The 12,126-nt window shown below is 36.2% G+C and overlaps 1 protein-coding gene across 2 annotated transcripts in view; it reads right to left on the bottom strand.

Annotated features, from left to right (window-relative positions):
- Positions 1-12,126, bottom strand: part of CALCR (calcitonin receptor) — a 132,332-nt gene that overhangs the window by 43,006 nt on the left and 77,200 nt on the right. For both annotated transcript variants that reach the window (XM_053609299.1, XM_053609300.1), the window contains exons 4-6: positions 9,826-9,976; positions 6,154-6,264; positions 1,374-1,486 (exon numbers count right to left, since the gene is read on the bottom strand). In XM_053609299.1, coding sequence (XP_053465274.1) covers positions 1,374-1,486; positions 6,154-6,264; positions 9,826-9,976 — 375 coding nt within the window. The remainder of the gene's footprint in view (positions 1-1,373; positions 1,487-6,153; positions 6,265-9,825; positions 9,977-12,126) is intronic.

Below are 12,126 nucleotides of genomic sequence, written 5' to 3'. Positions count from 1 at the left end.
AGACAGAGTTTCACTTTATCACCCTCGGTGGAGTGCCACGTCGTCACAGCTCACAGCAACCTCCAACTCCTGGATTTAGGCGATTCTTTTGCCTCAGCCTCCCAAGTAGCTGGGACTACAGGCGCCCGCCACAACGCCCGGCTATTTTTTTGTTGCAATTTGGCCGGGGCTGGGTTTGAACCCACCACCCTCAGTATATGGGGCCGGCGCCCTACTCACTGAGCCATAGGCGCCGCCCAATATCTATTTTTTCTGTGACATCATAATCAACACTCATTCAAGATATTCCTTTCTCATTTAAGGAATCAAATATGAAATTAAATATTAAAATGCCATCATTTACTTACATTTATTAAGTAGATACACTTTCTACTAGGAGTAGACATGAGTGTGACTTTCAGGGTTCACTAAGCAATTTGTAAAGAGGTATTGGTTTTGGTCCCCTGAGCCTTGCTTGTGGTGAGGTGTCCTTCTACTCAACTAGTCCCTAAGTTAGCTATTCACTTTGTTTGTTTTGTTGTTATTTGCTTTGTTTTTAATAAAAGGAAAGTGCTCTATACCTCTAAAGTTTCTCAAGAATGCTTTGATATGCTTGAGCATCCAACTTAGTAATTATTTACTATACTGGCTTATCTTGGAAGGAAATAATAGGTTTAGTTGCGGTTAGCAGGGTTGCTCAGAAATACTCTCTACAGCTGAGAGTTGACCAACTGTTTCTCCCAGTTCTGCAGGGTGAAGAGGTGATCTTTTTAGATTTCTGATGCGTTGGAAGAGAGCATCTTTTTTGTATGCACTCCCTTGACTTAAAAAAAAAAAACATTTCTAAGCAGAGATCACTTTAAAAAATCTAATACCTAGTAAGATGTAATTACTAACAAATAACCCCTGAAAATAATCTAAACAGCTATCTTTGCGTTAGTGGGCTGAGAAGCCCTACTATGGCTTCCTCCAATGCCTGATAATAAAACTAAAGTCATAGTCAACACAAAGAAGGCAAATGCTGGATTGTGTGACTTGTAGAAAAATTTTGTAGCTCCTCTAGGAAAATGGAGAAGGTAGAGTCTCTTGAAGGGCTTCCTAGTTTCTGGACTCCCATGGTTGGCTGTATGGACACTCTTCCCTTTGGCATAAATGGCCTGATTCCATGTGCTCAAGGAATGCCCACTGACACTGAGTGCCAACCAAGAACTCAAATGTTATTTTTTCTAATGCCACCCACTTCATATAGTCCCTAGGATTTACAGGCCATAGTCTGATTTCTTTCCATAAAATCCATTGGCTTCTTGGTAGCAGTCATGTGATCGTTATGCATCCATTTCCATGTACAAACAGTGACATTCTCACTCCACACTGAAATGTGAAATAGAACCTACCTGCAGTTTCTCAGAAGTGAAAGCGTTGCACAGAGTGTAGTTGGACCAGGTTCGGTTGTTCTCAGGATGTTTAAACCAAACACCTTTCTCATCACACCATTTTGTAACCCTTTCTGTTAGTGAAACACAAGAATTTTATTAATACCTTAAAATCTCAAGAAGAAAAAATAATAAATTTAAGACTTACAAGCCAATCCCGCGTTAATGATTTTATCAAAACTGAACGTGACATTAAGTCAACAGAGACAACACGAACCATATATTATACAGGGTGTTTTAATGTGTCATCTCATTTTATCTTCAGTAGAGCCAGGGGAAGCAGGCATCACCGCCTCTATTTTACAAACAGGAAGCAGGAAAATGAAGGTTGAAAAGCCACTGGGATTGAGCCAGGATTTAAATCCAAAGACTTGGGTTTGTGTCAGATTCCACAGGGCTACCTACACTCTACCTCACGTTTTTTAAACAGACATTAAACTATTGATTATAGATGAGCACTGTGGGAGAAGAACAGACCATACCTTTCTTCATTTACATGCAATATTTTTTTGTATCATGTGGACTGTATAAAATTGTAGCTTTTGTGGATCAAATGGTCAAATGTTCCCAATTTCAAATGTTTAAACTCAATAGAGCAAAGAAGTCCAATGCTAAGAGATCTATCAAGAAGTCATTTTTCTGTTTTGTTTTTCCTCCAAAAAGATTTCGCTTGATCATCTCTCATCATCACACAGAAAATACATTAAAGTTCACAGCTTTAGCCTTAAATATCTCTCAGATGCTAGCAAAATTGCTGACTCAGCTGGATTGGCATAGTAAAGTTCTGCACCTTTGGTAAGGGGTCAGACTCCTTTAACATTAATTTGACCCTTTGAGGTGAGTATTATTCTTCTCATTTTACATATAAGGAAACTGAGGCTCAGAGAAGTTAAAGAAATTTCACTTCCACAAATAGCAAGCCAGACATCAAATACAGCTATACTTGATCCCAATGCTAGTGCAGGGCTAGTAAACATTGTATTGAACCTCTTCCTCCCAGGGAAATGTGCTTAGTGGTCAGAGGAAAATGCAACTGCCAAACCCCTTAGTGTTAAGACATGGGTGCAGGTGAAAAAAATAAGAGAAAGGAAATGGCACCTTGAAGTTGGCTTTGGCATAGAAATAAAAGAAAATGCTGGTTTGGCCAACCTTCTTTTCGGGATAGATGCTTAGCAAAGAGGAGGAAAAAGCCTGGCATCTCCCCATCCTTCTCACTAGCAACTCAATGATTCTGGGCTTGCTTACTGAGTTTAAGAGGCGTGTATACACTCAAAGTTTCCTGTAGGCAAAGAACTGAGTCTCGAGGAAAAACCTGCCCAAGCGCCTGCTCTGTGGTCCCCAGTGGTTTCCATCATGCTTACTTTTAAAAATTATTTTTGTGTGATGATCAGTTCTGATACTGAGCCTTGGTGTTCTTTTAAATTTTAATTATTGTTGGAAGTGCCCATGTAGCTGTATAAAGTAACATTCCAAACTTGATAGAAATAATAAGTTCCCATAAGAATGACTTATAATCTCTCTCTCTCTTTTATTTCTTTTTTTTTTTTTACAGTTTTTGGCTGGGGCTGGGTTTGAACCCACCACCTCCAGTATATGGGGCCGGTGCCCAACTCCTTTGAGCCACAGGTGCTGCCCAGAATGACTTATAATCTCTTTGGTGAAATTTCCATTGAAATACAATAACAATTATGATAATTAAAATAAAACATTTGATAACTCCCTATGTGCCAGATCCTGCATCAAGTGCTCTCTTAAAAAAAAAAAAAAGGATAAAAATTTTCTGTGTTTTATTTTGCTTACCCATCAATTGGATATGTACCTGAGCTTTAGGGTAAAGCACATGGGTTTGAGAAAAGCAAATTTAACAATCACAATAATATATACCAAGGAGGGAGGTGAATAAAAAGTAGTCAGAAAAGTGAGATAATATATACCAAGATATTAGCTCCAGCAGGCTGAACACATTTTAAAACCAGTATATTGTTAGCAAACAACTGAAATTTATATTTGATTAGAATTTAAATTCACTTTATTATTATGATACTGGTCTGTAATATTTTAATTTGATACTGGGACTTCAGAAGGCAAAATGCCATAAATGTTCAAGGTTAAATGTAATTTGTTCCATTGATCTAAGGAATTATAAATAATGCATTGGCTACAAGGTAGTATTTAAATTTTAACTTCCTAATTGGGTAAGCTAGTAGAAGAAAAAATTACACTGAATTAAATAAAATAGAGATAATGAGTAAGTAAACATTAAAATGAATGCAATTGCCAAATTTAATCTGAGTTATTCATGTATTCTCTAGTTTTCCAAAGCACTTTGTGATATGTTTATTGTCTTGCAGATCAAAATGCAAAAACTGGTGTAATAGGAAAAGACATTCTACCAGGATATTAGTTATACTCATACAATTTTGATCTTTGATAATTTCTTAGGGAAAACACTTGTGTTGACAAAGACAAACAGTTGTACTTACAGATAACCCTTTTGTATATAGCTATTTTCTTTTTTATACAGCACAGGGATGTAGACATTCATGTGCTAATATTAGGACACTGCCATTGTTTTTTAAAAAAAACTAAAAAAAGTACGATTAAAAAAATGCTTGGTGGAAATATCATTGAGATTTGATAATATTGAAAATAATTTCCTATCACTGTTAGTCAATCTGTTAAGAACCAGTGAAAAAATTCTTTTATCTTTGTCTGCTTTTAAGTGATATTCATTTTTCGTTGTATGACTGAAACATATGATTTAAACTGCAAGTTATATATTTGCTTGTATACTTACTCCCACAGTGCCTTTGGTCATTTAAAATGGATGAAAAAGTTTCAAGCAAAAGATGTTTTTAAGTAACCTGTTAGAATCATTGCTGCTGTACATAAATCTGTTATGAAGTTAAATAGAAAAATTAAAAACTAAATTTTCTGAGATAGCCACTTGACAAAATCTATTCAAAGTTTCACTATTGAACACAAACAATGTCTGGAAGAGTGTTAGCACTTTTGGCTAGAGAAATGGACAGTGAAAATTTGTCAATGAGTTTGCTAATGCTATTTGTGGATGACGACCAAACCAAGCATACTTGGGATTTAAAAAACAAAAAGTGGCTTATAATGGCAACACTTCATCTTTTTTGGATTGTTAGAGAACCATTTCATAAAAATCAAAATGAATATATTTTGGTTTTAATGACACTGTGTAGCCATGTATGAGAACACACACTGTATGCAGAAGAGAGGTGTTCGTCCTGAAGAAGCTATTCCACTAACAGATAAGAGTCGAAGAGATACTACTATTTTTTGTTTTGTTTTAACTAAAGTCTGGATGTAGACATTTCTTGGTAACTGTTGCAGCTATCAAGAATTTGTCCTTCTTCACCAGACAAATCTTTCAACATTCAAAAAAAGGATTATATTTACTCTGAGTAAACCTTTCCAAACCAAACACTGCCAGTGACTTGCTCCACAGACCTTGTTGTCCCCTCACAGCCTGGAGACTCTCTGCATGTGCTTTGATATTGACATTTCTCTATAATGTACGTTTGGTATGGACTGACCCAAGAAAAATACAGCATGCTTCTCTCACTTTTGAGTCACATGGAGGAATTTTTTTGGAGTTTCAGGCCTTAACCCTAGAGATTAAAGTTCTATTGATCTGAGCGGGGTCAGACATCAGCAAGTTTTAAAAGCTCAGAAATTCCAAAGAGTTATCAAGAAAATCACTACCTTAACCTGTATTTGGACCACCCTGGACCTGTGCCATTAACTTTAATAGTTTGACTCCAAGTGTAGGGCTATAAATTCTCCCTCGTTCAATTTGGTCTTTTACACGCTATCATATTCCTTCCCACTGTCAGCCTTTTTTGAATCCCAATAAAGTTCTTCATTCTTTCACTATCGGTCTCTTTTTTTTGAATCCCAATAAAGTTCTTCATTCTTTCACTATCAGTCTCTTTTTCACCAAGCTCTCTTTCCCAAATGGAAACTTCTGGCATTTTATTAATGAGTTTTGTACACCATTAAGATGTAGCTTCAGGTCAGTAATAAAATCCTAAAGAATTTAAGTTTGACAAATATAGATATTTTTAAGATGCGCTTTTAAAGTGGATTTATTTCCCAGCTGAGAGGGTTATATCTAAAAAACAGGCTGAAAAAATGGATCAATGCCTGAAAATCTGTTTTGCTGATCATATCTGTGTATTTTAGTCAATATTTATAGCAACTTTGGCAAGAGCTCACTGCTGCTTTGGAACTGGTCTCGTAGCCTCAATTTTAGAGCAGCTCTTCATGCCAATCAAGTTACCTCTAATGTAGTTGTCAAATCAAGATTAATTAAGCATCATTTATTGGGAAGAGTCAATCAAAGCCTAAAGGATTATCATCACATGGCATTTAGTTATAGTTTCCAGGAACGTAGCTCTGAGTTAAGGCATTACACAAACTCCTTTCTTTATTTACATCTCCACTTTTTCATCAAAATAGGACTTTCCAGAAGTGACACAATATTCATAAATACCAACCTGCACAAATGACCAGCAATATGAGTTAAAAAATAAGGATGACTTGAAAGATTTGTACAACTGAACAACATTTCAGTTAAGGAAACACTTCAGAACGTGCTAAAATGTGGAGTATAATTAAGTGGATACATTTGTATCTGATTTTCTTTTTAGAACCATAAAAACACTAGAAGCTTCATAGCAAAAATATAAAATGAAAACAAATACCCTACCTGTGGGATCAAAATCCGGAAAATAATCTGGGCACAACTGATAGGACATAACTCCAGCTGGTGTGTCATCCCAGCACAGCCATCCATCCCAGGTGCGATTGCAGTATGGACCTGGCCATTTAGAAAGAAATTAATTTTAAAGCCGTGTGGACTTAACTGAAAGAGAAGATTGATCTTAGATGTAGTTGAACCTATTGGTCCAGTCATGATCATCCACATTTCAAATGAGCTGAAGTCATTTATTTTGAAAATAAAGTTTCAAATAGCCTTCACATATCTGTAATCTGATTATCTCATTGGATGACAGGTGGGGTTCTGGCCTTTGTATGAGGTTCCAAAATTAAGCTTATCACAAAGCAAGGAGTCCAAAGACTGTTTGCCGTTATTTAATTATACTGAGAACATATTGATTAGTAGGATGTAAGCACTCCAATTTGTACAAATAATCAACACATCGAATCCCATAATGGCATAAATGTATTTATGATCTATGTACAAATGACTTAATAAAAAAAAAAAGAGAGAGAGAGTAAAAAAGAACATAAATCTAAGGTATAGATTGGGTGTTAATCAAACGAGTTTTGAGGTATGTTAAGTTTTTACGTCCTGAAACTTTATCTTTCTTTAAAATATCCAACCAGGAAGTCAGATTTATATTAGTAGGCCTTGAGGTTCCTGTAAGAAATGTTAAATTTTCCACAAATTATCAGCATAAGGATTTGAAGAGCACTTAGGTAGGAGAGGATTACTTGAAAACATCCATGACACTGATTAATTTTTCAAAATCTTGAGATAAATCTTAAGAATGAGAATATTCTCAAAGAATAAATTTTGCAAAGTTTATCAGCTTGTGGCACCTAATCAATGTTTTCTTTAAGTTATTAATTTATGTGGAAACAAAGAACTCTCCAGGAATTGATAAGAGAGAACTAAATTTTCTGTGAGGGAATTTGCCTTTGGCAGTATGGTCCTCCTAACTAAATGTTCTATTTGGTAGTCCAGGTTTAAATTACACAATTAAGATATAATTGAAAGCTGACAAACTTGTGGAATTCTAAACGGTATTGAATAGTGCACAGATAATTGTGTAACTCTTACTCTGGGAATTTTCACTTGGATATGAATATTTAAAATAGCAGCACCAGGGTGGCGCCTGTGGCTCAAGGGGTAGAGGTGGCGGGTTCAAACCCAGCCCTGGCCAAAAACCAAAAAAAAATAAAATAAAAATAAAATAAAATAGCAGCACCAGCAGGGGCAACAAGAACAAAATAAAGGAATTAGCTCCACCTACACCAATGGAATTTACGTTTTTGTACTGTTTTCCCCATTTGTTTTTGAAAACATAAAGAGCATATGCTTGGAATCTTTTTTTCCAAAAGCTTTCTGTTAACATATTTTTCGGAAGTGGTACAGGGGAATGCTTGCAAGAGTTTATGCAATTTCTTTTATTTATTTATTTATTTATTTATTTATTTATTTTTATTAAATCATAGCTGTCAGCCCTACTATGAAACTAATTTAGGGTTTTCACATGAAAGCTATAACCCAGTTACAACCTAAGAATAGGGGGAAAGGGAGGGGAGGGAGGGGAGAGGTGGGAAGAGGGAAGGGGATTGGTGGGATTACACCAGCGGTGCATCTTACAAGGGTATATGTGAAACTTGGTAAGTAACGGTTTATGCGATTTCACCTTTGGTTAAAGGATTGCCTTTACAAATCTGTATTGGCTTTAGAACATATCATTCTAATAACCATTAACCTTCAAAGGGGGTGAACTTGGATAGTACTATTCTTAATCCAAAGGTTATGCAATTATTCCAAATTCTTGTTAGATATGCACTTGCAGCGAGTTAATGAAAAACAGTACTATTACTATAGAATTACACTTTGTTGCTGACTAAAATAATGCCGTTTTGATCACGTTAGGTATTCATTAACATTGGCTTCAGGGGTTCTCTTGCTGTGTTCAAAAATTAAATCTACTCTAAAACATGAAGATTTACTTCTACAAAGTTTTTCAAAAGAGTAAGTCTCAGGCTTTGAAGGAAATTCTCATTTTTCTTTTAAAGTAATGACCAGAAGTTCAACATCCTAATACCATAGTGATGAAGAAGTGATGAAGAAGTTCAACATAATACCATAGTGTAAGAAACTGCACTCACTTGTCTCTGAAAATATCAGTTTTGTGTTGTTTTTATTTTCTCATTTGTTTCAGAGAAATTTGGTCAGAGTTGCAACTAATGCCTGTCTAGTTCTTGATAAACACTGAAACTACTGTAGACAGAAGAATAATGTGGATCAACTATAAATTAAAACTTTATTTGAAAGCAAAGCATGTGTTGAAACAGTATATTCAACTTTTTTTTTTTTTTTTAACCTACCAATAGGGTTGCCCTGGAAAGCATATGGTTGTACAAGGTCTCATTGAATTTTTTTTTTTTTATTTTGCAGTTAGTAGGGCCTTTTTTTCTTGCAGTTAAGGGGGGCCTTTTTTTCCTGAAGTTAGGAGGTCTTTTTTTTTTTTTTTTTTGCAGATAGGGGGCACCTTTTTTTTTTTTTGAAGTTAGAAGAGTCTTTTTTTTTTTTTTTTTTAATTTTTTTATTAAATCATAAGTGTATACAATGATATGATTATGGGGCATCATACACTCACTTCATAAACCATTTGACACATTTTTATCCCAGTGGTTAACATAGCCTTTCCGGCGTTATCTCAGTTACTGTGCACGAATGGATTAATAAATTGTGGTATATGTATACCATGGAATACTATGCAGCCTTAAAGAGTCTTTTTTTTTTAAAGTTAGGAAAGCCTTTTTTTTTTTTTTTTGGCCGGGGCTGGGTTTGAACCCGCCACCTTCGGCATATGGGACCAGCGCTCTACCCCTTTGAGCCACAGGCGCCGCCCATCTCATTGAATTGAATTTTTAAAAAATGTTTTAGGGGACAGGGAAGAGAATTTAAATGAAAGTTGCTAAGTGGGCCATCACATCTCTCCATTGGTTTTCCTCTGGGCCCCCTGCAGCTGATAGAAGATGCTTAGCCTTGGAAATATTTGGGCAGTAATGTAATGCATCCTAGAAAAGATAATAGATAAACAAAGTCTGTAGAGAAGATATCCTTTTCTAATTCTCCTGGCAACGGGGGGTAGAAAAGGAGAAGGAATGGCCTTGGTTGCCAACCGATTTGACAGTGAAGGGAAGATCCTGCCTAATTAATCCAAGCAAAACAGAGTTTTGACAGGTTCCCCTCAGGCAAATTCCCTGCCCACCGTTTTCTAACTCCCTTTTCTGTCATTTTCCTCTTCCCCTCCTTCACTTAGTCCTGTATTGTTCCTGCCTGCCAGGTGCGAATACTGAGTTATTGCAGTAATTTTGTCATGAGGGCAGATGTTAGTCCAACAGCAGTCAGATGAACTTGAGCAAAGAAATTAATGCATGTTCAGTGCATGAAATACACGAACATGCCACAGTGTGACAACTGCTGGCATAGTAAATCGAAATTACTCAACGTGTATTTACCCATGAAAGAAAATAAGCATTTAATGATGTTTCAAACATATGTTCATTGTGAGCGGTTCTCAACCTGTGGGTTGCGACCCCTTTTTAACAAAGAAAATACATTGCGGCATTAGGGAGGTTGAGAACCACTGCTCCATATCCTTCTCTTTACCTTTTTCTTGGTATGGAGCCAACTGCTGCATCCGCTCATAGCATCTGTACTGTGCATCCATCAGCTTCTTTCGTCCCACGGCGTACAGATATGGCTCAGGCTGTTGTGTTGGGTTGGTCTCATTTGAAGTGGGAAGAATCGGGGTTGGATGCTGCATTAAAAAGAAAAAAACCCAGATGCTGCATTAAAAAGAAAAAAACTCTCTTATGGAGAGTAGGGATGGGCGCGCACATAAATAAATAAGACAATCAAAACGTTAGAAAACATTTATTTTTCTTTCTATAAGCAATACTTATTCATGGTTCCCATGAAAACTTTTTTTGCTTTGTAACTAAAAAGTGTGTTTATATTTCACTTACAAATTCTACCTACACATTATATATTTTTATTAGTTTCCATTCACTATTGAAAATGGATAGCAGCCACACACACTCATATACCTCTTTAATAGCTAGTATTGTTTTAATTTTATTAACAGGGTAAAGTTTAGAAGTAAACAAAGTAAATAATTCAATTTCCAAGGAATATCAACCTTGCCTTACTCCTAAAAATCATAAATCATGTTATGAAAAAACAATACAATAATTACACTTTGTTATCGGATTCTTTCAGCTACATTTTGTTTGTGCTGGGATTGGGTACGCCATCAGAAATTTGCCCCATTTATTCCATAGAATGAACTAAATATGTTTTCTGCCTCTGATAATTGACCTTAATCTCTTTAAATTGGTTTCGTTAACAGATGACATATACAGGAAATTAATTTTTGCTGATGAAAATCAATGTAATTCTTACATATTTCTCTCTGCACATTTACATATTTGGTACAGGTTGACCTTAGTTTTGGTAGTTTCAGCTAAACACCATCACTCTCATGGGTCTCTGTTTATCAGAGTTGATGTGTGTGTCTCTGTGTGTCTCTGTGTGTGTGTGTGAGAAGAGATGACTGGCTGTCACACTGTCTTTTCTAACTTGTATTTATATACACTTTAATTTCTTTTGTGGCTGTGACCCATGTTTTTAGTGGTGCTCATTTTTCTTTCTTTTTTTTTTTTTTTTAATATCTGCATTCTGCACAAAGATTTTTTTTGTTGTTGTTTGGCGAAGACCTACCAACTTAAGCCTGCATGGACTGTCCTTCTTCGGTTGGGAATATTGCTTGATTTCCACACCAGTGGAAACACTTTCATTTGGCCTATTCCCGTCTGCATAATTATCAGTGGTCCCAAGTGTATTGATGACAGGAGTGGTATGGGCCTCTTCTGGGTGTCCCAGTCTCTAAACAAAACTCACCCCCTTAAAGGTGACCTGTACACCCCACCTCATCAGGGTGGGTTCTCACAGTTTTCAAGTGCCCTGTCACTGTGTATGTCCTAGGTGACAGCATATCACTGGATGTTGAGCTGTGTAGCACACAATACATGAAAATTCAGAGCTTGCAGAGCGTATGGAGCAAAGGTAGTAAATGCAGACACCAGGTAAAATGTGAATTGGACTTTGGGTAAATGTAGTGTCTGAAGAGGGAACGGAATGCACACAAGTCTGGAAGTTGGAAATGGCCTGTGTGAAACACTGTGAGGAAACTGTCCCGTCTGAAGGGAACACATTCAAGGTAATAAATGGAGTCCCAAAGCATTTGGTAATGCAGAGCTTTGAGAACCAAAGTGCAACCCGCCAAAGCAAAATAAAGCTGAGACTTGTTTGGTCACATTGAGCAGGTTAGAAACCTCTCTAGGTCTAAGTTAAAATGAGAGTAGTGCTAGTAATACTAGTACTAATACTAATACTAATACTAATACTAATACTAATACTAATACTAATACTATCATCTAACCTATACGGATGTTGTGAGAGCAAACAAGAAAACAAGTGAAAGTGTGAAAGACTCAATATACCTTAGCTAATATTACTAACACATGATCATAAAATAAGTATATTTCATAGATTTTTGATCAGTGAAGGATGTGAAAGGAGAACTGTAGTAAAATACACATGGCAGACATCAGAGGTCCACAGATTAGAGTCGTGAGGGCAGCCAGGATGTTTGAAGGCCAGGACTAGATCACTCGACGTGGAACAAGAAAGTGCAACTATCAGCACCTTCTCAGATAGTAATGACATGAAGGCACATTTGAATATAATAAAGGGAGAACAGTAACAGTTAAATGGTCCAGAAATTTACCCTACATAACTGAATAAAAGTGGTAGTTCCCTGAAAACGGAAGCTTTTGGAAAATGAGAACATTGAAAGGGGAAAGAGGTAAGTTTTATTTATTTATTTGTGGATTTATTTTGGAGACT

This window comes from Nycticebus coucang, chromosome 11 (assembly GCF_027406575.1).
Source record: "Nycticebus coucang isolate mNycCou1 chromosome 11, mNycCou1.pri, whole genome shotgun sequence".
NCBI classification, from domain to species: Eukaryota; Metazoa; Chordata; class Mammalia; order Primates; family Lorisidae; genus Nycticebus; species Nycticebus coucang.
This window is presented reverse-complemented; position numbering and strand designations above follow the sequence as displayed.